Source organism: Somniosus microcephalus, chromosome 25 (genome assembly GCF_052327205.1).
Source record: "Somniosus microcephalus isolate GS21.2 chromosome 25, FLI_Smic_1.0, whole genome shotgun sequence".
NCBI classification, from domain to species: Eukaryota; Metazoa; Chordata; class Chondrichthyes; order Squaliformes; family Somniosidae; genus Somniosus; species Somniosus microcephalus.
The window spans coordinates 51,895,992-51,922,445 of NC_141011.1; the positions used below are offsets into that span (position 1 = coordinate 51,895,992).

Below are 26,454 nucleotides of genomic sequence, written 5' to 3' on the forward strand. Positions count from 1 at the left end.
AAAGGAGCTGCAGAGATACAACAAGAGACACAGGACTTCGGCACCCATAAAATGACACAGGAGTTCGGAAGATGTTATCGCTGCGGCAGATCCACCCATAACCAGAGGGACTGCTGGTTCAAGGGCAAAGCATGCAGGCAATGTGGTAAGATTGGACACATTGCACGGGTATGCCAATCTGGACAAAATAAATCCACTGACAGAAAACAAAAAATCAATAAAGAAAAGTACAGGAAGAGACTAAGCTGTCTCAAATTACATAATGTACTTGCCAAAGAGGATTACCAAACCATTTGGGTTACCCTCACAATAGCAGGGTCCCCAGTTAAAATGGAGCTAGATACAGGATCGGCTCTAACCGTAATAAATCGACGAGATTACGAGAGGCTATTTTCGCATATACCTCTAAAAGACACATCCATTATCTTAAAAACATATACGGGGCAGAAAGTCTACCCCAAAGGAAAAATAAGGGTGCCTGTGGTATACAACGGCAAAGAAATACAAAAGTTGTATTTATACATTCTACAAGATGGTGGTCCACCGTTGTTGGGACGTGAATGGATAAGGAAGATACGTTTAGACTGGCACTCCATTCAGGCACTGACGGTGACCAGTAAGGAAAAAAACAATGATGACATCATACCTGAACGATTAAAAGACATCTTGGCCAACGCCAAAGAAGTGTTTCAAGAGAAACTAGGAACCTTGAAAGGCATCACCGCCTCAATAAAAGTGGAAGATACAGCAATTCCAAAATTTTTTTAAGGCAAGACCGGTGCCATACGCAATACGTCCGGCAGTCGAGGCAGAGCTGAAGAATTTGGAAAAGGCAGGCGTATTATCCAAAATAGATTGGAGCGAATGGGCAACACCCATCGTTCCAGTCATGAAAAAAACATTGAAAAATAACTCTGAGGAACAGAAAAAAATTCGCATCTGTGGGGACTTTAAGGTGACTGTAAACCCGGTCCTTCACACGGTACAGTATCCTCTTCCGAGGATAGAAGATATTTTCGCCTCACTATCCGGAGGGAAACGTTTCACAAAAATTGACTTGGCACAGGCATATCTACAGATGGAGGTTGAGGAGACCTCTAAAAAGTATCTCACAATAAACACACACAAAGGCCTGTACCAGTACAATCGACTGGTTTTTGGAATAGCATCAGCCCCAGCTATCTGGCAAACAGCTATGGAGCAAGTCCTGCAAGGGATTCCGGGGACTCAATGCTACCTGGACGACATCCTTATAACAGGAGAAAACGACAACGAGCACCTTGCCAATTTGGAGCAGGTGCTCACTAGGCTGAAAGAACGGGGCCTACGAGCAAATCGCCCCAAGTGCGAATTTTTCCAAAATCAGATATCATATTGTGGCCACATAATTAATAAGGAAGGGTTGCATAAGTCACCTGAAAAAATTGAAGCAGTTATAAAAGCCCCAGCACCTGAAAATGTTTCACAATTAAGGTCATTCCTGGGATTAATAAATTACTATCATAAATTTTTACCGAACTTATCAACTATTCTACACCCTCTTAATGATCTTCTACAGACAGGAATGATTTGGAAATGGAACGAAGACTGTAAACGTGCCTTCCATAAATGTAAAGACTTAATCACATCCGAGAAAATTTTGGCTCATTACAACCCATCACTACCAATCAGACTGGCGTGCGATGCATCCCCTTACGGCATAGGAGCGGTATTGTCCCATAGATTCCCTGATGGCTCGGAACGGCCGATAGCTTTTGCGTCACGCTCGTTGAACTCAGCTGAGCGTAACTATGCCCAGATAGACAGGGAAGCACTCAGCCTGGTATGGGGAGTGAAGAAATTCAACCATTACCTACACGGACAAAAATTTACCTTGCTGACTGACCATCAACCCCTCATCTCCATATTCAACCCTAAAAAAGGTGTCCCCATTATGACGGCACAAAGACTACAGAGGTGGTCCCTTTTTTCTAGGGGCACACCAATACAACATTGAATACAAAGGGTCAAAACAGCATGGGAATGCTGACAGTTTATCACGCCTACCGTTGCCAACGATAGAAGAGGCACCTACAGTAGACCCAGTAGAGATATTCCACTCTACCATAGTGGAATGTCTACCGGTGACAAATTCTGCCATTGAAAGGGAGACAAGAAATGACCCTACTCTCTCACGGGTCTATGATTTAACAGTGAAGGGATGGCCAGCACATGGCGAACCACTGTTGCCAGCATTCTCGCAAAGAAGAGAACAGCTGTCAGTGTGCCGAGGAACCTTGATGTGTGGATCCAGAGTGGTGATTCCACCAAAACTCCAGGATAAAGTACTAAAGGAGCTTCACGAGGGGCATCTGGGTGGAGTGAAAATGAAGAACCTAGCTAGGGCGTTTGTATGGTGGCCAGGTATCGATGGAGACATCGAAGACATGACCAAGAGCTGCCTAGGATGCCAGAAGGTCCAAAATGCTCCGCCACAGGCCCCTCTACATCCATGGGAGTGACCCTCATCTCCCTGGCAAAGGGTGCACATTGACTTTGCTGGTCCATTTTTGGACTCAATGTTCTTAATCGCAGTTGATGCACAGTCCAAGTGGCCGGAGGTAATAAAGATGTCCTCCACCACCACGGAAAAAACCATCACAGTATTAAGGACCATATTTGCCAGGAATGGGCTGCCGGAGCAGATATGTTCTGATAATGGACCGCAATTTGTGTCCGAAGAATTCAGAAAGTTCTTAAAGAACAATGGGGTAAAGCACTACACGTCCGCCCCATACCATCCCGCCACCAATGGATTGGCTGAAAGGTTTGTCCAGACCTTCAAGAAGGCCATCAAGGCCATGGGTAATGAAGACATAAAACTTCAGCACAAGGTGGATAACTTCTTATTTGCATATAGGAATGCAACGCATATGGTTACTAACCAAACTCCCGCCATGATGTTCTACAATAGAAACCTAAGATGCCGGCTGGATTTGGTCAAGCCCAACGTCCGAAGGGACGTGGAGAACCGGCAGTTTCAGGGCATGAATGAAAGGCCAACTAGGGCCTTCCAGATAGGCCAACCGGTTTTGGCCCGGGACTACCGTACCGAGAAATGGCAGCCTGGAACTATCTGCACACGATTAGGACCACTGATGTATACCGTGGACATCGGAGACAGCATAATAAGGCGCCATGCTGACCAAATCATCAAGTCATCCGAAAAGGGACAACCTACACCACCACTCTATACATCTAACGATGAAGTAGAGATACCCATATCTACCTCCGATCCGGTGATACTGGAGCCCGATGAACCCGACACTGGCCTTCAAGCCGAATCAGCCTTGCCAGAAGAACCTACTACACCACCAGAAACTACTACACCCCCGAGGCGTTATCCGGACCGAGTCAGGAAGCCTCCTGAGAGACTAACTTATAATTAATTAATACAGCAATGTATATTACTTTGCATATAACATGTAATTAATAATTACTTAAAATATGATGTACTAGTTAGCTAGAAGGGGAGGAATTGTGGTGTATGTGCCTTTAAGAGCAATTATGGTGTATGTGCCTTTAAGAGCCCCAGGTGTGCGTAATGCCGGTAATTGCCACTTGGGCTATATAAGCCTGTGTATTGTGTATATCCTTTAGAAACCTCTCCCCCCCCCCCCCCCCCCCCCCCCCCCAGACTTGCTTAGTAAATACCTATGAACCAACTCCTGTCTTCAGTGTCTTTATCTACACACGGACACTACAGGGGTTATAGAGGATAACTCTGAAATCTTGAGCACTGCGATTAGCAAATGGGGTTTGGGATTGTATCAGCAGAGGAATGGAGTAGAAATCCGAAAGAGATTTATTGCTGTGTCAGGCATTGGTCATAGGCAATCTCTGGGGTACAGTGTGCAGTTCTTGCCACCTAATCACAGGAAGGATATCATAGTCTATTCTGCTCCTAATGCTGACCTCTCTGGATCCTTCAATTCCTCCTGGGCTATTTTGATCTGATTCATTGACCCGGAATTTGCGGTCGGCGGTGAAGCAAAGGCGTTTGCCGCTGGCCCCGCAGTAAGCTTCGCACAAAGATCTCGCCGTCTCTGTTGGGAAGTTTGGGTTTTCCGACGCGTAATTCAAATCAGTGGAGTTTAGTGGGGATCCCTAATGCGAGCTGCAGTGACGTCACAAGCTGTCTAAGCAGCCAATCAAAATGCAGAATTCTCACAGGCAGCGAACAAGGAAGTGAGTAAGCGCTTAAAATTCTAACTTTTTATAAATGTAAGAGAGAGCAAAACAAAGATTGGGGCTCTCGCACGGGGAAAAGGCAAACCTGAAATAACAATGAACCAACGAGATTCTTAAAAATTTAAAATTTTTATTAAAATGGATAAATTTCACACTGCACAAAATTAAAATGAGCTTTCCAGGGCTGTAACCTTTCTTTAGCAGTCAATACGCGGTGAGAACCCCAGTTACACCTCATCCCTTTGGGTTTAACTTTTAGTGGGGAATTTAACAGCGTACTTGCCATGAAAGGGCCGAAGTTTCCGTAAGTTTCCTTGATTTGAGAGATTTCACTGAATGCCGGCTCTGCGCGTGGGTGGGGAGGGGGTCCACAGCGCGGGGGTGGGGAGGGGGTCCACAGCGCGGGGTGGGGAGCGGGGTCCGCAGTGCAGCTTGTGGAGGAGCAGCGAATGACTGACCTCAACTTCAGGATTTCATGCACCAAATCCCGAAGTTGCAGTCAGTTTCAAAGGCGGAATGGCGGCAAGCGCTGCTGGCTCGCTGTCACAGAATCACAGAAACCCCACAGTGCAGATAGAGGCCATTTCGGCCCATCGAGCCTGCACCGACACATATCCCACCCGATCCCCGTAACCCCTACACCAACACATATCCCACTCTATCCCCGTAACCCCACGTATTTAATCCCCCTAACACTAAGGATCAATTTATCATAGCCAATCAACCTAACCCGCACATCTTTGGACTGTGGGAGGAAACCGGAGCACCCGGAGGAAACCCACGCAAACACGGGGAGAATGTGCAAACTCCACACAGACAGTCACCCGAGGCCAGATTCGAACCCGGGTCCCTGGCGCTGTGAGGCAACAGTGCTAACCACTATGCCACCGTGTCCTCCCGACTGCAAATCCTGGGCCATTGTCTTTACTTTCTTCCAGTGTGCAATATTTTACACTCATCCGTATTGAATTTCAACTCCACTTACTTCATTTATCCAACTTGTATCTGCCGTCCCCCACCCCAAGTTTGGTCTGGGGGTTTGGATTGATCTGCTTGTGAATACGAGTTGTTTGAATGTAAATTCGAGGGAGTGGGGGGGGTCTCCACGCTGAATCCTGGGGCACTCCACACAGTCCTTCCCTAACCAGTACCCGCTGCTGCTTCTCATCAGCCGGTTCATTATTTGTTCTCGGGCTTTTTTTTCCTCTTGATGTTCTGCCACTTTAAGCTGGAGTAGCTGCTTTTCATGAAGATTTTAGGGAACTGTTGGGCCATAACATCGTAGGGTTTTCCACAGTCCATTAGGGATGTAATGTCCTTAAAAACATCAAGAAGGCGAGTCACACAGGAGTTTGCCCTCCTGAAATGGTGTTGGCTGCTGTGAGCTGCTTATTATCACACAGCTAATGCACAGCTTTGGGTACTTTTTTGGTTTCACAGAATCCAGATTTAATTGTATAGTATAGCAAAATACTGCGGATGCTGGAAATCTGAAATAACAACAGAAAACGCTGGAAAAAACTCAGCAGGCCAGGCAGCATCCGTGGAGAGAGAAACAGAGTCAATGTTTCAGGTCAAAACCCTTCTTCAGGACTGAGAAAAAAGCAGGCAATGAAACGGATTAAGAAGCAAGTTTGGGAGCTGGGAAATGGGGGAGGGGGATGAAAGAACAAAAGGGAAGGTCGGGAGAGGTGAAGAGACATTAAGAGATATTCAATTGAGTTCAACAATTTCAGACCATAACCTCGGCCCCTATCATTTTATATATTTTTTATCCACACTTTTGGTTTGTGCCTTTTCCTTTTTCTCTCTCCCACATGGCAGCTGTCTCTCACTCTGCCAGCGCATTTCACACTTCATCTCGAGCCATCCTTTGTCTCTTTACCTGTCCTATTACCATCTCGTCTCGCCTTGAATATCTCTTAATGTCTCCTCACCTCTCAGACCTTCCCTTTTGTTCTTTAATCCCCTCCCCCATTTCCCAGCCCCCAAACTTGCTCCTTAATCGGTTTCATTTCCTGCTTTATTCTCAGCCCTGACGAAGGGTCTTCGACCTGAAACGTTGACTCTATTTCTCTCTCCATGGATGTTGCCTGGCCTGCTGAGTCTTTCCAGCATTTTCTGTTGTTGTTCCAGATTTAATTGTGTCCGATGCAGCAATCCTGCCTATGCATCACCGTCCTTTAGTTAAAGCTGTTTGTCTTTCATGTGCAAAGGGCAATTCCAGTTTGCACATCAGCAATTCTGTCCTGCCCACGTGTTTATGTGGTCTGATTTTAAGTTGTATCTAGGTTTGTTTTTTGACTGAGCGTAACTTTTTGAAAAGAAGGTGTTGCAGGTATGTTGTAAAATTTGGCAGTGATTTGGAAAGCCATTCCTCAATTATATGCTTCTATCAATTCATAATCATAATCATAATCAACTTTATTGTCATTGTTAGTGCACAAGTGCAGTACAACGAAATGTAGGCTTGCAACATAAACATAACCATAATAAAGTGCATTGGCAGATGTGCAGGCTTTAGAGTTTATTTGTGGAGTTCAGTAGGATGACAGCCCTGGGAAAGAAGCTGTTCCTAAATCTGGTCGTACGGGTGCGAATGCATCTGTAGCGTCTCCCAGATGGCAGGAGGGCGAACAGACTGTGGCTGGGGTGGGTAGGGTCTTTGATGATGGACCGTGACCTCCGTAAACAGCGTTTCTGGTATATGTGCTCTATGGTCGGTAGCTGGGTGCCGGTAATGCGTTGGGCAGTTTTGACTACCCGCTGCAGGGCTTTCCGGTCATAGTAGCTACAGCTGCCATACCATACTGTGATACAGTTCGTCAGGATGCTCTCTATTGTGCAGCGGTAAAAGTTAGAGAGGATCAGGGGTGACAGGTTACATCCCTTCAGCCTCCTTAGGAAATATAGGCGCTCCTGGGCCTTCTTCACCAGAGAGGAGGTATTGAGGGACCAGGAGAGGTCTTCCGTGATGTGGACTCCGAGGAACTTAAAGCTGTCCACCCTTTCCACCACAGCCCCATTGATTTGGATGGGGGTGTGACTTCCGCCTTTAGACTTCCTGAAGTCCACAATGATTTCTTTGGTTTTCTTGATGTTAAGGGCCAGTTTGTTATCGGCGCACCACTTCACGAGATGCTGGACCTCCTCCCTGTAGGCTGACTCATCGTTGTTGGTGATCTGGCCTACTACCGTGGTATCATCCGCAAACTTGATGATGGTGTTGGAACCATGAACAGCCACACAGTCGTGGGTGAAGAGGGAGTAGAGGAGGGGGCTCAGCACACATCCTTGTGGGGCCCCCGTGTTCAGGGTCAGGTGGGGGGAGGTGTGGTTACCTAATTTGACAGACTGGGGTCTGTTTGCTAGGAAGTCCAGGGTCCAGTTGCAGATTGGACAGATAGATGGCAAGCACCACAGTATCACACCCTGCAGAGACCTGCCATAGCCTAAAAATTAGAGCGAGACCTTTCGGGAGTGAAGTTAGGAAACACTTCTACACACAAAGGGTGGTAGAAGTTTGGAACACTCTTCCGCAAACGACAATTGATGCTCGATTAATTGTTAATTTTAAATCTGAGATTGATAGCTTTCTGTTAACCAAAGGTATTAAGGGATATGGGGCAAAGGCAGGTATATGGAGTTAGGTCGCAGATCAGCCATGATCTCATTGAATGGCAGAACAGGATCGAGGGGCTGAATGGCCTCCTCCTGTTCCGATGTTCCTAGAGAGAGAGTCATAGCTTAGCCTGTCAGTTCAAATTCACATAGTATACATTTTTATGTCTTGTATGATGGTGTTGTTCCATTATTGCCCAACATTGTCCATCTCTTTACAAAAAAAGACTTGCATTTATATAGCACCTTTCACATCCCAAAGCGCTTTAAAGCCAATGAAGTACTTTTTGAAATGTAGTCACTGTTGTAAACTAGGGCTAAATCTTGAGAACATTGATCCTCTCTCATGAGTTAAATCTGTTTTTGATGGGAGGTGGGGATAGGAATTTTTGATAACATGCACCATATATAAGAATGAAGAATTGGAGATGTTGCCAGCAGCATTGGTAAAACATGCAACAATACTGGCCAGACTTTTGCGACACTTCAGTACGAAATAAATCTTCAAAGTTGCAGTTAACAAGTGTGGGAACAATTGGCAACAAGAGGCTCGCAATTAAAATGTGCCTGGTGTGCTAAATTGATGTTTGGTGCCACCATGTGGTGAAAACAACAAACATATCTACCTCATCTTTCGATTAGGCTTTTCGACTCAGCATTGAGTTCAACAATTTCAGACTATAACCCCTGCCCCCATTTTTCAGGCTGTATGATTCTGCCATCCCCATTTGCAACATTCAATCTTTCCTGTCTCCTACCCTAGCACAGACTATTCCTTCAGATCCTCCCCATCCCCCCTCTCCCTGCCTCTGCACCTGCTTAATATCTGTTACATCGCCAGCTTTTTCCTAGTTCTGAAGAAGGGTTTCGACCTGAAACATTAACTCTGTTTCTCTCTCCACGGATGCTGTCTGGCCTGCTGAGTGCTTCCAGTATTTTCTGTTGTTAAAACATATCCACCTTTTATTTCCTAAAATGCAACTTTAAAATGCAGCATATCCTTTCAAACAGGGACCGGGACAGGGTGGGGGTGGATCTGTCAAACAGGGACCGACAGGGTGGGGGTGGATCTGTCAAACAGGGACCGGGACAGGGTGGGGGTGGATCTGTCAAACAGGGACCGGGACAGGGTGGGGGTGGATCTGTCAAACAGGGACCGGGACAGGGTGGGGGTGGATCTGTCAAACAGGGACCGGGACAGGGTGGGGGTGGATCTGTCAAACAGGGACCGGGACAGGGTGGGGGTGGATCTGTCAAACAGGGACCGGGACAGGGTGGGGGTGGATCTGTCAAACAGGGACCGGGACAGGGTGGGGGTGGATCTGTGAGGTCATTAGATTTCTGTCCATCAGTCAGATAATATTTCTGTATTTTTTCCATATTTAGAAATTTACTCGCATATTCTTTCTGTTGCTATCTCTATTTATAAACATGTTTTCTGCAACGATGGTGTTGTTTTTCTTTGGGTAACTGACACCATCTTTTGGAAGTTAGGACGGGGGTTTGCAGAGCGCCTGCCCATGTGGAAAAGGTTGGAAGCCACTTATTGAGGACGCTCGCTGCCTTCCTGTCAAATACAGCTTTTGTTTGCATGAACCAGACTGATTCATAAGCACCAAAGTTACAAAAGTGTTACGAGTGGAAGTAAAATAATTTTTCATGGGGCGGCAAATTTTCTGCTTATTACACTCCTTGTGTATTTTGCACTTCAAAAATTAACTCAATTTACCCCTTTTAATTTAAAATAAATAAATAACATTGGGAAAAGAGAAAAGTTTTGATGGGACTGAGTCATTTTGACAAAACCGCGGAAAATATTTTGCAGTTGCAAGGCCACGTTACATCCGTGTGGATAAAATCATACTCACAGAATCACAGAAACCCCACAGTGCAGATAGAGGCCATTTCGGCCCATCGAGCCTGCACCGACACACATCCCACCCGATCCCTGTAACCCCTACACCAACACATATCCCACCCTATTCCCGTAACCCCACGTATTTAATCCCCCTAACACTAAGGGTCAATTTATCATAGCCAATCAACCTAACCCGCACATCTTTGGACTGTGGGAGGAAACCGGAGCACCCGGAGGAAACCCACGCAAACACGGGGAGAATGTGCAAACTCCACACAGACAGTCGCCCGAGGCCGGATTCGAACCCGGGTCCCTGGCGCTGTGAGGCAACAGTGCTAACCAGTATGCCACCGTGCTGTTTATTATTAGCTTGTGTCTCTCGATTGACATTAGCAGATTGAAAGACAATCCAGCTGGAAAATCAGTCGAGGTAATTTGCACTTTAATCTCAAATTAATCGCCTTGAACAACATAATTGTCGGTTAAAAAAAAAATCAAAAGCCATGAATGCAACAAATCCTCAATAAAATGAGAAATGCTGGAGATGGACATCAAGCCTGTTGGCATCTGAAGGAGAAAAATTGGTGAAGTTTTTGAGTAGGATCCTTAATCCAGAGCTCGCCACCCAAACCTGCCTCTTTCAGATGCTGATGGAGTTACTGTGCTTTCTGTTGGTTGCCTTGCTGTGCTTTTCTCCATAGTCCAGCATTAGTCAATGATAATGCATACAAACACGTACAGTATTAGTCTGAAAATAAGGAACATTGTATTGAACCTACTGTGTTCCCAGGTAAATACCCATTTGCAAAAACAGCTAAGGGACGCACCTCTAACTTTGAAGCTTTTAGTCAGGAGTTTATCTCCCTAAGTCTGCTCATTAAGAGCAAGTCGGTGCAAACTGGCTGTAATACTTTATAGAGAAGTTGTCAATTTTAGGAGCCATCTCTCCTAGAATTACTTGTAAGTGCAGCTATGCCCACATTTGGTTCTGTTTGGCACATTGAGAACCGACATATTACTGCGTCTGTTCTTATTGGAACAGCTGCGGTTTTGAGCAAAATGCAGTAGGAAATCTCTTTACCGGTATCATATATGGAGTTGACATCGATACTCTGAGCTTTAGGGCAGTATTTGCCAGCTGGCAAGCAACCAGACTGGCCATGGTACATAAAACAGTCCTATTCTGGCTTAGCATTTGTTATGGATTAAAAGTGAATGATTATAACCTCCATTTTGTTCTCTTCAACCCCTCTTCTCTTCTCCCCTCCACTGTTTAATTAGCCAGAAATACTACAAGGCAATGTTACATGGCCAGATTTTAACATTTGTGTAATAATTAGGAGTAAGTATTTTTGCTATAGAACACTGTTTTCTGTATGTTTTCAGAATAATCTATTCGCCCCCAACAGCCCCCCGCCCCCCCACTTTGAGGTTCTCTATAGCAGAGCAGAGTCTTTACTCAAAAAACAGTGGTGATGTACTGCTGTATTTTACTACACCTGTCCTGTGAACATAGCATCATAGAATGATGCAGCACAGAAGGAGGCCATTCGGCCCATCTTGACTTTAATTACAGGTAGACTATCCTTTATCCGAAAACCTTGGGACCAGCCGTGTTTCGGTTTTTGGAAAATTTCGGATTTCAGAAGGTATTTTATAAGACTGGGAAATTTGTGGGGGGTCGTCGGGGGGTCGGGGTGGGGGTCGGCGGCGGGTCGGGGTCGGCAGGGGGTAGGCGGGGGGTCGCCCGGGGGTCGGGGTCGGCGGGGGGTCGGTCGGGGGGGGGGGGAGAAAAGAATATCGGACAGGCCGCTACAGCTATCGGACGGGCCGCTGTATTGTTGGGTTCACTCTCCCGGTACCTCCTTCACACTGCCCGGCTTGGCCTGCAATCTCCTACCCAGGAGGGAACTCTGTGACCCTCTGCCCTGCTCAGCGTAAGTCGTGCACCACTCTGGTCATGTCGTGTGCATGACTTACGCTGAACGAAAAAACTTTTGGTTTTTAGAGGTTTTCGGTTTTCGGAAGTTCGGATAAAGGATAGTCTACCTGTACTTCCGACCTTTTACTGGCCGGTCAGGAGCTGAATTCTTTTTAGTGCTGTTCTTGGTGCCTTCTCCAGTGCCAGTAGGTAAATTTGATGGAATCTGCATTTTACCGAGGGGCAATGGGGACAGAGGAAGGGGACACCCCAAAATGAGGTGATTCCTGCAAAACTTGACTACTCAATAAGTATGTATTGGCTGGCGGTTGTGATGGATGAGCCTGTGCACCCATGTCAGCACAGCTCGCCCACCTTGCTTCTGCTTATTTACAATATCTGGACCCTAAAAAGGAACCTTTCAACTAAGTATCACATTGAAAGAAAGGAATCCCATTAAAATTGTGGAATAAAGAACGAACTTGCATTTATATAGTGCCTTTCATGCCCAGTGTCTACTTAAGAACATAAGAATTAGGAGAGGAGTAGGCCATATGGCCTCTCGAGCCTGCTCCGCCATTTATTAAGATTGTGGCTGATCTTCGACCTCATCTCCACTTTCCCGCCCGATCTCCATAGCCCTTGATTCCCCTCGAGTCCAAAAATCTATCGATCTCAGCCTTGAATATACTCAACGACTGAGCCTCCACAGCCCTCTGGGGCAGAGAATTCCAAAGATTCACAACCCTCTGAGTGAAGAAATTTCTCCTCATCTCAGTCCTAAATGGCCGACCCCTTATCCTGAGACTATGCCCCCTAGTTCTAGACAGTCTAGCCAGGGGAAACAAGCTCTCAGCATCTACCCTGTCAATCCCCCTCAGAATCTTATGTTTCAATGAGATCACCTCTCATTCTTCTAAACTCCAGAGAGTATAGGCCCAATCTACTCGATCACTTCCCATAGGACAACCCCCTTATCCCAGGAATCAATCTAGTGAACCTTTGTTGCACCGCCTCCAAGGCAAGTATATCCTTCCTCAGATAAGGAGACCAGAACTGTGCACAGTGTCATTTGAGGCAACTCTTCAAAAGTAGATGACCTCGCAAAGGGACTGCCCCTGACTGTATTTGGGTCAGGCTGACATCTCATTTTGATACTGCTGGTCCTTATGGCCCTCCCCCACCCCACCCCCCTCTAACATTAGGGAAGGTCCCAGCCAGATTGGCAAAGTTGGGTTATGACTTTGTTCCACCTGTGCACGCTCAGTCATGTTTGTGATTTCTAAGCTACTACACGTGTGCAAATCTTGTGTAGGAGTTGTCACGCTGTTCAGTTGTTGCTCAGTCTACTCCACAACATAAGCGAGGTAAATTCACTAGCATAGAAATCATTATATTATATTATGGCGTCAATTTCCATTGGAATCAGTTCTGTAAGAGAAATGGGATTTTACAGCTTGTTCGACCACCACACTGCACCAGGAACTCCTGAAAAATCAAATGGTAGTAAAGAATTGTGATTTAGATTCAATCATCTTTCCGGTTTCTTTTCCGTTTCTTTTTTATATTGATGCTGAAAGCTGCTGATATTGGGGAATTGGCTGTTGTTGGGGAGGGATGGGGTAATGAAATTGTAAACACAGTTGAACTGACAAGAACCTCAATCCACCTAGTTATTATCTACAAATGTTAATTTGCCTCCCTCCCAGCATCCTATCCTGGTGATGTAGACAACATTTAGACGAGGGGATTTTGAAAAAAAAAAACCTTTTACCGTTTTACATTTGAAATAAAAAGATTTAAAAAGAAGCGACTCTTTTTTCCTTGCACTTTGTTCCCCATCTGCCCTGCAGGTGGCACCTCATGCCTGATAATGCTTCTGTGGGTGGCAGCGACCCTCTTGACTGCGATCTGCCAACTGAGCACAGATGAGCAATCAAATCTGGGTGCTTGTTTAGTTCAAACCATGGGACAGCAGCACCCTTGGTCTGCTACCTCCCGTTTCACAAAAGCAGAATCGCAGACCGGTGATAAAGTTTATGCGCGGAAGCCAGCACATGGACACCGCTCTTGATCCATAGTAAGCAAAACACAGTGCTCCATCTGTCTACTTGTGACAGCATCTCGTGCATTTGCCCACTGCTCCAGCAGGGAGAACATTTTTTTACGGTGCATTCACACTGCACAAGTTAAGCTGCCGTGCAAATCCGAAATCGCTCCATGCCAACGCTAGGCCTGGAATGTAAATCAGATGTGACGACCCCACCTGACTCCGCAGTGAGACTCCACGTCCTCTAGTGTTGAGTTGGGCCCTAGCTCCGGATTCAGGCTGCATTTACACTAACTGCAGCGTCGCTCGAAGCGATACAGCTTTGCACCGTAGTGTACTCTAAATCAGTCTGATTTTTTTAAATGATTCATTCACGGGATGTGGGTATCGCTGGCAAGGCCAGCATTTATTGCCCATCCCTAGTTGCCCTTGAGAAGGTGGTGGTGGTGAGCTGCCTTCTTGAACCGCTGCAGTCCGTGTGGTGAAGGTACTCCCACAGTGCTGTTAAGGAGGGAGTTCCAGGATTCTGACCCAGCGACGATGAAGGATCGGCGATATATTTCCAAGTCAGTATGGTGTGTGACTTGGAGGGGAACTTGGAGATGATGGTGTTACCAAGCGCCTGCTGCCCTTGTCCTTTTAGGTGGTAGAGGTCGTGGGTTTGGGAGGTGCTGTCAAGGAAGCCTTGGCAAGTTGCTGCAGTGCATCTTGTAGATGGTACACACTGCAGCCATGGTTCATGAGCTGCTTGTTGTTTCAGCACCAGTTTCTACATTGTTTTTGATAAGTGCTATGGTCGGTTCTCACTTTGGATGGTAAAGAATATGGACAATTTACGTTAAGGAAAAATCCTGTTGCCAGTAGAGAATAATGTGAGCTAAATACAGCTTCACTGTATTCTATCAAACATCTTATTCGCAATGAATTCTACCCTGAAGCTGCATTCTTGTGTTTCTGAAAAGGAAATTTCAATACGTGGCACAAACAATACACCTCGGGATACCTGGAATTATGGAAAATGAACCACCTGTGACGAGGCTAAGCTAACTCACTGGTGCCCACGGTACCACGGCTGCAGTTAGTGTCACTGGAAGGTTTGATTTTCTGTATCTTCCCACTTGATATTGTGCATCCTTGTTTGTCACTACTGCACTGTCAGAGCCTCCTAAAACCATTTGCAGAACGTTAGTTATACATCTCCCCACCGAAGGGGTTTTCTATCAAGTTATTTCAATTAATTAAAAACAATGATGAAGCATTGCTGACGCTATCGAGATGTCCAGCAAACATCAGTGATGCTTTATTAACGGTGGGTTATTTCTGAAATCGGTACCACCTTGACTAATGCTATTCTATAACTCTGCTCTCCCATACATGGGCATAATGATGGCAGATTTCTATACTGTCCTCACTCTGTACCAGTTACAGTTTAATCTTTGCTACAATTTTCACGTTGAAGATTTGTTATGAACACTGGAAATTTTGAAACTTTTGTATTGCTGGATGGTGTTCGCACCAACAGTCTCTCCCCTGAACCTACCAAGTGCCACGTCACCTCAATCTACGACAGCAGTATGCTAGCAGTCCCCTGAGAATAAAGACATGAGTTGTCTCGATCTATAAAATGTTGTAACCAGGGAGTTCTGAGGCAGCAAAATCAGCCAACATGTGTGGTATAAACACAAGTACACGACTGGTTTATGGAAAAAACAAACCACCTGTGAGTTATACACCTGAGGTTACTGAGTGATTTATTTTTCAGTAAACTCTGGGCTCCTGTTGTGTATCCTCCGAATCTAAAGTTGTTTCTGTGAATCCACTCACTGGTGTCACACCAGCATAGGATTTACAGCACAGAATCAGGCCATTCGGCCCAACTGTTCTATGTTGGTGTCTATGCTCCAGACGAGCCTCCTCCCACTCTTACTTCATCCAACCCCATCAGCAGGTCCTTCTATTCCTTTCTCCCTCACGTGTTTATCATGCTTTCCCTTAAATACATCTATGCTACTCGCCTCAACTACTCCATGTGGCAGTGAGTTCCACACTCTAACCACTCTCTGGGTAAAGAAGTTTCTCCTGAATTCTTTAATTGGATTTATTAGTGACTATCTTATATTTATGACCCCTAGGTTAGAACTTCCCCCACCCGTTTGGTTTTGCACTGGTGTGGTGGCGCAACCTCACACCACAGTTCCAACTATTAGAACATAAGAACATAAGAAGTAGGAGCAGGAGTAGGCCACACGGCCCCTCGGGCCTGCTCCGCCATTCAATAGGATCATGGCTGATCCGAACCTAGACTCACGTTCACGCCCACTCCCCGTAACCCCTAATTCCCTTATCAGCTAGGATACTGTCCATCTCCGTTTTAAATTTATTTAATGTCGCAGCTTCCACAGCTCTCTGGGGTAGCAAATTCCATAGATTCACCACCCTCTGAGTGAAGAAGTTTCTCCTCATCTCAGTTTTGAAACGGCAGCTTGTAATCATTGCTGAGGTCTCCAGCAGTTTGAATATTACAGATCCTACTGGAACCTCCCCACCTCCAAATAAAAGCTGCAGATAAGTTCGAAGCGTTAGCTACTTGTGAATCTTCAGGATTCTCATTCGATGGGGCAGTTGTGAAACTATTGTCTGTGGCAGTCTGGTGTTGAAACAGTAGGACATTGCTTCGGGGTCACAGTTCTCCATAAATGTGTGTCATCTGTGGCTCAGTGGGTCGCTCTCTCGCCTCTGAGCCAGAAGGTTGTGGGTTCAAGTCCCACTCTAGAGACTTGAGCACAAAAATCGAGGCCGACACTCTCAGTGCAGTACTGAGGGAGTGCTGCACTGTCGGAGGAGCCGTCTTTCAGATGAGATGTTAAACCGAGGCCCCGCCTGCTCTCAGGTGGACGTAAAAGATCCCACGGCACTACTTTGAAGAAGAGCAGGGGAGTTAGCCCTGGTGTCCTGGCCAATATTTATCCCTAGAATCAACATCACTAAAAAAAAACGCACAGATTACCTGGTTATTATCACATTCATGGGAGTTTGCTGTGGGCAATTTGGCTGCTGCGTTCTCTACATTACAACAGTGAGTGCACTTCAAAAAGTACCTAATTGGTTGTAAAATGCTTTGGGATCGTGAAAGGCGCTATAGAAATGCAAGTCTTTTCTTTTAAATCTTAAATTTATCCGGGGGAGGCATTCTACAAGGTGTGTCTTCAGAGGAAGGTTTTGGAAAGTGAGCCCATTTGGACTTTCTTGCTCGTCAGTTTTGCCGGGTGTACCCGTCTGTCCTGTCAAGTTGACGAGATCCCATGGTCCTTTTCGAAGAAGAGCAGTGTGTCCTGGTCAATATTTATCCCTCAACCAACTCCACTAAAAACTGATTATCTGGTTATTTATCTCATTGTTGTTTGCGGCACCTTGCTGTGCATAAATTGACTCGCCGGGTTTCCCTACATTACAACAGTGACTCCATTTCAAAATACTTAATTGGCTGTAAAGCATCCCGAAGGCGCTATATGAATGCAAGTCCTTTCTTTCTGAGGGTTGTAGAGAGATTAACACCACTGCTTAATTTAAAAAAAAATTCCAACACAGATAGGGAAATAGACTTAAATAGGGGATCAGCAGGTGATGGCGGGTTTAGGGGGAAGTCTGCGATTAAATAATTCTATATGGACTCTGGACGAATGGCCTTTCATTGCTCCAGACTTTGCTCTTATGTTTGGATGCAGATCACTTTCTTGCCCTCTGCTAGCGAATGGTGAACTTGGGGATTCCCGATGTAATGCTGCACATGTGTAAATAAGGAGCATTTGTGTAAAATGTGAGCATACTGTGGCACACTTGACTTCTCCGAACTAGATTCTTTAAAAGAAAACTCATGTAATTTTTGTGCTTGCGGAGGCAGGTGCTCGATTTCTAGGGAGCTGTATATTCTGTTTACTTTGCATTACTACTTCTTTTGTAGTATCTATCACTTTGAATTATTTATTTATTCCACATTACTTTTGTTTTTTCTTACTAAGCACCAGTTGAAATGTCATGAGTCTCGTTGTAGGAGCATGGAAATGGGTAGCGTCTTTGAGGAGAGCAATGTTTCTGTTTTGTTAAGTAGCAACATAAGCCTGTGTACTCTCTCAAATCATTAAATATACATGGTGTGAACAAACCCTTCCACTGCGATTGACAAATGCATTGTAGCCTGTTTCAGGCAGTCCAAATTATGCGAGTTCTTTCAACGAGATGTTACAACCTGGATTACTACATAGCTAAGTTTTTTTTTAATTGGTCAAATTGTTGACCCAGTTATGAGGTGCCGGGACTAATAATTCACGACACGATGGAGTGGTGAGACTTGAAATCGTGCCTCCAGCCACTTTTATATACTGGTGTTGTTTTAGCTCGGATTCCGCGAGCCAGTGGCAGACACGAAGAGCGAGTTGTGGCTTACTATACTCACACAGCAGATCATCTGGAATCCAAACAAACAACACCAGTGTGAAAACAACTTATGGCTCTTAAGAGTTTTCATGATGTTGGGATATGGATCAAGAGCGATCGAGACCTGGGAACAGGTAGCTGTATACCCTCTTGGGTTGAGGATGATGTATAGCAGCAGTGGGGGCCTGTCGGAACCTTTTTTCATAAGTCATATAAATAAAGAAAAGAAAGACTTGCATTTATATAGCGCCCTTCACAACCACTGGATGTCTCAAAGTGCTTTAGAGCCAATTAGGTATTAAGAACATAAGAAGTAAGAGCAGGAGTAGGCCATACGGCCCCTCGAGCCTGCTCCGCCATTCAATAAGATCATGGCTGATCATCGACCTCAACTCCACTTACCCGCCCGATCTCCATATCCCTTGATTCCCCTAGAGTGCAAAAATCTATCGATCTCAGCCTTGAACACACTCAAAGACTCAGCATCCACAGCTCTCCGGGGCAGAGAATTCCAAAGATTCACAACCCTCTGAGTGAAGAAATTCCTCCTCATCTCAGTCCTAAATGGTCGACCCCTTATCCTGAGACTGTGCCCCCTAGTTCTAGACTCTCCAGCCAGGGGAAACAACCTCTCAGCGTCCACACTGTCAATCCCCTTCAGAATCTTGTATGTTTCAATGAGATCACCGCTCATTCTTCTCTACACTTTTTTGAAGTGTAGTCACTGTTGTAATGTAGGAAACACGGCAGCCAATTTGCACTCGACAAGCTCCCACAAACAGCAATGTGATAGATAACCAGATCATCTGTTTAGTGATGTTGATTGAGGGATAAATATTGGCCTCAGGACTAGATTTTGTGCTCAAGTCTCAAGAGTGGGACTTGAACCCACAACCTTCTGATTCAGAGGTGAGAGTGCTACCAACTGAACCACGGTGGAGTAACTAAACTAAGTACATTTTGTGAACAGTTACAGTAATGTTCTGCAAGAATTCGTTGTCTGAATTGCTCAGTGAATACTTTTGGAAGTGAGCTTTAACTGTCACTTGGTAAAATGTCACTTGGAAATTGTACTACAATATATTACAGTATGAAGGCTTAATAAATTCATGTCCAGTTCCTGTGCTCACTAATTTATCAAAGGAACTAGCCAGGTTAAAATAGATAGGTTAACATCTTCATTAAAACAGCAGACCGAGATTTGGTAAGCCTCCATACTGTAATTCATAGAATCATAGAAACGTACAGCACAGAAGGAGGCCGTTCGGCCCATCGTGCCTGTGCCGGCTCTTTGAAAGAGCAGTCGTGCTCAGTCCCACATCCCCGCTTTTTGTCCGTAACCCTGTCAGTTCCTCATCCTCGAGAACCTGTCCAACTCCCTTTAAAATTATTTATGGAATCAGCTTCCACCACCTTTTCAGGAAGAGCGTCTCTGTGAAAATTTCAAGGCTTTTAAATTTCAAACGTAAATTACAATATTGCCATGTCAGTCATTACTTAATTATTTTTTTAAAGTTGATGGTATTTCAAATACTGTAACCTCAATGTAAAAATTATATTGGTAAACAATATAATTGGAATCCAGTGCATTCCTGGCCCCAGCAAGAATTGCAGGTCAGAAATCGCCACACCTCTGCAGCCATGAGAAATGGGAACGGAACTGTAGTTCATATTGAAAAATATTTACAAAGCATATCCATCGGACAAATGGATCAACATATCTTGGTTTACTTCAAAAATTGCAGCCTGGCTGGTGGGAGGGGCGTGGGGAGAGGGAGAGAGAGGCGAGAGGATGGAGGAAACTTACACAAAACATGTTGCTTACAGGCAGCTCCGACGAGCAGTTTTCAAGTAAAAAGTGCAGAACCAGGGAATTCTAAGGCTGTAATTAATGCAAGCAGTTCTGATGATTAACCCATGTGAATGAAGATCGAGCAGCCTTTGAACGTCACACTTTGATTATTGAATAGCTCCGTTTAAACTCCAGCCAGGCACCAGCAAACAACAAGAGCTGTTTGTATATTCTGTTTTGTGTGGTAGTTTAAAAGAATGCAATTTTTCTTTAAGGCAGAGCGGTGGGGCATTGTGGAGAGACTTGCATGTTGCATTTGACCCATGCTGTCCATACTTGTCCACGGAGAGCTTGCTGGTGATACTGAATGGGAAACAGTGTAACCATAGTGTGTTCTCCAGCGCTTTTCCCCTCCCTTCCTTAGTCCTTGATTTGATAAACACAAAAAGGCAGAAGGAAAATAATGCATGCTCTAGTTTTCCGAGCACCTATTCATTTCCTTATTAAGACATGAAATTCTGTTTAAAATAAATAATGTGAAGCCTCTTGGAATTACCATTAAAGTAGAATGTGAAGTCTCTTGGAATTACCATTAAAGTAGAATTAATGTTCATTTGGTATCAAAATGATAGAGCTCTACATGTTTATCCTTACCGTGTCTGGGTAATGTAGGGACAAGTTCTCTCTTGTATTTGACTCTCACTTTGGTGTTGAAATGCTTGGTGATGTCACTGGGCCATGTGCAAGAATGCTTATTCCCCAGTAAACTCTCCTTTCAATAAATATAATTAGTAGCCATAGTAGGTGAAAATGTAGTGAGCCTTATTGTGGAGTTGAAATTGTTAAGGGCAGCTCAATAGGATAGCATGTTGGTGTCCTAATAGCCTGTCACAGAGTAGCAAAGTGCAAATTTGCAACAAGTTCCCCTATGCTGAATTCCCAGTCGTAGCTGGGTTGTCTTGAGGGAAGTACTGAAGAATTTCCACAGGAAAAGTGATGAGAAATGAAAAGATGAATCGGCCTAGGCCGGTCTCGTGTATCTTGCAAAGTCTGTGATAGGAAAGAAAGACTGACTTGCTTTTCATGACTGAGGGCTAAATATTGGCCAGGACACCGGGGATAACTCCCCCTGCTCTTCTTCGAAATAGTGGCCATGGGATCTTTTACATCCACCTGAGAGAGCAGACGGGACCTCAATTTAACGTCCCATCCGAAAGACGGCACCTCCGACAGTGCAGCACTCCCTCAGCACTGCACTGGAGTGTCAGCCTAGATTTTTGTGCTCAAGTCCCTGGAGAGAATGACACTGGCAGACATCTGGCAATGGTGTAGAGGGGAAGAGGGAGAAAAATGTGGAGATTTTGTACCAGCAGATGGATTCCTGTCTGTCAAATGATTTTGATTTTTCACCAAACATTTTTCTTTTGCCGGTCTCTCAGTATTACATTTCTTACTGTACTGAGTAATTTAGTCTGTAGTTCAATTTACAAAGCATCCAGCAGATGATGCTGTAACCTAATATTTGTTCTGTTCACAGTCAGACTCTCCTCCGGGGAGGGAGGATGCTGCGCCAAGGGAACAGCTGGTAAGTCATCAAACATTCTCGAAACTGTGTTTATGGAAACTTTTCATGACAATAGCCTACTCATAAACATCATGTTTTAAATGAGAAATTACTTTCTCGAGAATTCTATAGAACCTCGAGCCTTTGTTTACCTTGTGCCAGTCTGGGGAAAATCCTATTCTGCAGCAGCAGGGGACTGTAGCAGAACGCTGCTGGTCTACCTAAAAAAAAACACTTGACATTATTAAAGCACCGTCACATATTTTATGCGGGATACATGCTTAGGCTCCCTTCACCCTGTGCTGTCAGCAGCACCCCCGACTTAACTAGCAGGGCCGTAACGCAAATGAGGTGATCGTAGTTTTTTTTTGTATTTTTCATGGGATGTGGGCATCGCTGGCGAGGCCCAGCATTTATTGCCCATCCCTAATTGCCCTCGAGAAGGTGGTGCTGAGCCGCCTTCTTGAATCGCTGCAGTCCGTGTGGTGAAGGTACTCCCACAGTGCTGTTAGGGAGGGAGTTCCAGGATTTTGACCCAGCGACGATGAAGGAACGGCAATACATTTCCAAGTCAGGATGGTGTGTAACTTGGAGGGGAACTTGGAGGTGGTGGTGTTCACTGGCGCCTGCTGCCCTTGTCCTTCTAGGTGGAAGAGGTCGCAGGTTTGGGAGGTGCTGTCGAAGTGCAGTGTTGTCCATTAAAAATTGCTGACTAGCCACAGACATGGCTTCGGCTACACCATTTTAGCCACATACACTCATTTTAGTAGAAAACGCTGTACACAAAATCTAGGTAAATCTACTTTGCTTGCATATTTATTTAACAAACATCTACTACCATTCAGTATGAAACTTTGCAGTCTTTCTTTTTCACCAAGGTTTTGAATTCTGGCATGAACGTCTCAGACGCAGCACATCTTAATGCAGCTTCTAGATTTTTGTGCAGCAGTTGGGAGCGGTGCTTTGACTTCATGGACAGGAAGGACCTATTTCCCTTAGGAGAGAGGTCAATAACCAGGGGGCACAGATTTAAAGTCATTGGTAGAAGGATTAGAGGGGAGTTGAGGAGAACTTTTTTCACCCAGAGGGTGGTGGGGGTCTGGAACTCACTGCCTGAAAGGGCGGTCGAGGCAGAAACCCTCATCGCATTTAAAAAGTACTTGGATGTGCACTTGAAGCACCGTAACCTACAGGGCTACGGACCAAGAGCTGGAAAGTGGGATTAGACTGGAGAGCTCTTTGTCGGCCGGCACGGACACGATGGGCCGAATGGCCTCCTGTGCTGTAAATTTCTATGATTCATCAGAGTGATGGCTGAGAATGTTGACTCGCACAGCAAGATACACCAGACCCGCTCCTGCTCTCCATCCGGTACGTAATTGGATGCTGCTTCCTCTTTGCTGTGACGTGCGCAGTTAGAGCAGCTCGTTATTGGCTGGACTTGCTTTATTCTGCTGGCCTGGGGCGGTAATTCGGATTTCAACGCGCTGACCCTGATGATAGCTCCCCTCTCCCCACAATGTGGCTGCTGTTTCTATAGCGTTGAAGTCCGCCATTTTCTGTGTTACACCATTTTAGCAGATAGCCAACAAGCACATGCAATGATCAAAAAACACTCGCACACTCTTCGACTTACCATTTTACCAACGAACACAAAAAAGGTTAAAGTGCACTTGCGTACGACGTGCGAATATGTGTATTGAGATCGTTCACCCAGCAATGGTGTCTGTTACTCAATTTTTATTAACTAATCAAAGATGCAATTAGCCACATCTGGATTCCCAATTAGTCACAATGGGCTGGTGGCTAATGCATTGGACAACATTGCCTTAATGGTTGCAGAGGTGTCGAGTGTTTCTAGGGGTTGTTTTCCTTTGTGCACTTTGAGGTTTTTATCCAGCAGTTGCTGACATTGACATTGGGGGCATGTATAAGCAGCTGCCATCAGTAGAGCTTGACACCATTGGTTGCTACTGGCAGTTAGCCTGTACAGGCCATCAATCAGTTTTTTAGCATTGTTGACTTGCATGTTCCTTCCCAGACATCAAGAAAAGTCTCTAGCCAGAAAATGGATGTTGCAATCACAGCTTTGCAAGGACACGCTCGCTCGCTGTCACACGCTCGCGCTCTTGCACACACTCTCGTTCTCCCACACTGGACCAAGCAAGACAAACGGAACCAATTATACTGGAAATAGTTCTGCATAATGCAAAAGTAATTTTCTCCAACTGCTTTGTGGAAGGTGATGGAAGTATAATTTGTATCCTATTGTATGTAGATTAAGACCTAGATTTGTTATGCTTTTGCACTACAGGATTGTCTCCAATGACACAATTGCCATCAACAGTTTGCAGTATAAACAACTTGATGCTTTTCCCATTGGAGCCTGCCACGTACTCCTAGAAGGAAGGGCTTTCACTGTCTCTGACAAAGTGCTGGTGGTCACATAAACAGCTCGGGCTCGCGGCGCACAGATTGGGTCTGCCCATACCGGCTCATATTACATTGGCAGGGCAGTGGGGAAGGAGGAGGATGTTGTCTATGGAGGGCAGTAGGCCAGAGTTAAATCGCAAGCTCTAGAGATCGGGGGAGTTTTCCTTTGTTAGCTTCCGGGAGAAGAGGGAGTATTTGGCGCTTTCAGAAATGTAATACAGGAAACTTTGTTATATCCGGCACCGACGGGACTGAGCTGTTGCCGATCTATCAAAACTGCCGGACAAACCAGCGTTAATGTTGAAGCATACGGAGGTTTTCATCTCCGTATCTGACAACAAACACTGATGCTTAGCAACAGCTTCAAACAGTCGGCCCGTACCTTGGAAGCATCTCTGTAGCTTAGCAACAGCTTCAGAGAGACTTTCCAGAGCCTGACTGTTGGGGGAAAAAAAAGCCACGAGAAGAAAAAAAACCCTAACAAAACGGCTCCTGATTTCTGCCGGTAGATCGAGGTTTCCGGACATACAACCTCCGGATAAACCAATGTTTCCTGTGTAATCTTTAGGAACAGCGAAAGATAGGTAGGCAGGCCTTTCTCTGCTTTCAGGAGATGAAATAAGTTGGGTGAATTGTACATTCTCTACAGAAAGTGCACCTCTCTTGCCTTAATTGGGATGTCTTAACATTAAACAACTATACACAAGACCAGCAAAATTGGTTGCTTTGCTGCTTCTGTGGAAAACCATGCTCCCAAGCACCCAGCCAAATCACACCCTTTACAACACGTTTGCAGATTTGGAGGTTTTGTGGAAGTGAGCATACTTAATAGGCTGAATGGCCTTTTTCTCTTCCTATTCCTTTTTGTGTTTTAACTTCAATTAACAATACTTGTTTTGTTACTGCAGTACTGCTCCTATATTGTACCTAATGCTTATTTTGCAGTCTTTCAATCTTGCACATCCATGTATGTAATGACCTTTCAGAAGTTAATTCTGAGACGGTGTAGCTGTTCTCTGTAGCCATTTAGCTTCCCTTGAGATACTGTGACATTTTCTGGAACCCATCAGGGGGGGACTTTAAATCAGCAAGGCACAAAGAGTCTGTTTGTTATAATCCTATAACTGAGAACTCCAGAATGGCAGGGGTAGCCACCATCTTTACTATAGGATTCCACAGTTTAACTAAATCCTTTCTTACATGTGAGCTTTCTAATTTTTGTTATTTTCCTGAGAGAGGATGGAGCACCAATGGTTGTTTTAAGCTTTAGAGTTGTTCAGTGCAGGACTTCACTGACACCGCCCACATCTCTCAACAATAGAAAACTTCAAATGGCTTATTAAATAAAAGTGCACTAGTGAAAGGGACCTAGTAGATAAAACCGTGGGCTTGGGACCGACGTTTCCTCTAAGCTGCTGTCTGCCGGTCTCGTGCAGCCTGGGACCGGCTTTTCAAATGTGAAATTTCGCGCATGTACGAAACTTGGACTGGGCTGAGCAGCTCGTTAAAGGGACCGCGCACCCAAAAAAAATTCAGGGGAATATTGTTCAGGACTAGTATTGATCTCACTGGTGTACTGAAGTGACAGGATGTAGTTCATGATTGTGATTTTTCATGTGGCCAGTTCTCATTCTTTGGATTAGAGATTACGTTTTTCTACAGGAACGGATGGATTTTTTTTTTGGCGGGACAAATTAACTGTAACTACTTTTGTCTGCCTTTTAATAGTTTGTGACAGTGAGACGTTGGTAGAAGCCAAGAGATTTGTCGGGCAACCCTCCTGTTTGGTGTGCATCACCAGGGGAAGTGAAAGGGCTGCTACTGAGAGAGAAGCAACAAGAAAGCTGATCTTGCAATTGAATAAATGGCTATATTTGCGACATTGTTATTTTTTATTAATCTATTAATATGCAATACAAATTTACTTCAGGCAGTTTGTACAGGTGTCCGTTGGAGATCCTGCTTGCTCAAGTATTATGAATTGTTTTTGTTGTGTCATGCCCTTCTGATGTTGAAATGACTGAACATTAATAGCGCCATGTTACAGTATGGGTCTGCTTGAATTTCAAATGTAATCACTTATAGTGCATTTACATTTGCAGGGTTACCATCAGTGGTGAACTGGCAATATAAATGAGTTGACACACGCCACCAAAAGAAGCGGTTTTGGCCCACACTCCTGACAACAGCAGTTTATTTGATGGCTGCATAAATCCACGTTGGCAAGTTGGAGCAGATGGCTATGTGTTTTGGTTGATCTTTGAGTGGCTGAAGTGCCCATGCCTGCCTCAGATAGGGCAATGAAGTGACTTTTCTGCCACTGATCTACACAAACCCTCCTCAACCAGTGGGGGAAGACAGCGGCCCCGAGGAAATAGTTGCTGTTTAAAGGGCGCAGGCAGCTGTTCATAATTAAGCTTGGATGTCTGCAGTCATTTTAACGTGGATCTGGGTGTTTGCGAAACGAGCCGCCAATATAAACAAGACAGGTTTCACAGCAATGCGAGCCACCTTCAGTAATACAGAAGCACTTCCTGATTATAGATGGAAC

General features: G+C 45.1%; 1 protein-coding gene across 1 annotated transcript in view; it reads left to right on the top strand.

Annotated features, from left to right (window-relative positions):
- Positions 1-26,454, top strand: part of pex14 (peroxisomal biogenesis factor 14) — a 272,290-nt gene that overhangs the window by 26,002 nt on the left and 219,834 nt on the right. The window contains exon 2 of the mRNA XM_085967441.1: positions 21,444-21,491. Coding sequence (XP_085823567.1) covers positions 21,444-21,491 — 48 coding nt within the window. The remainder of the gene's footprint in view (positions 1-21,443; positions 21,492-26,454) is intronic.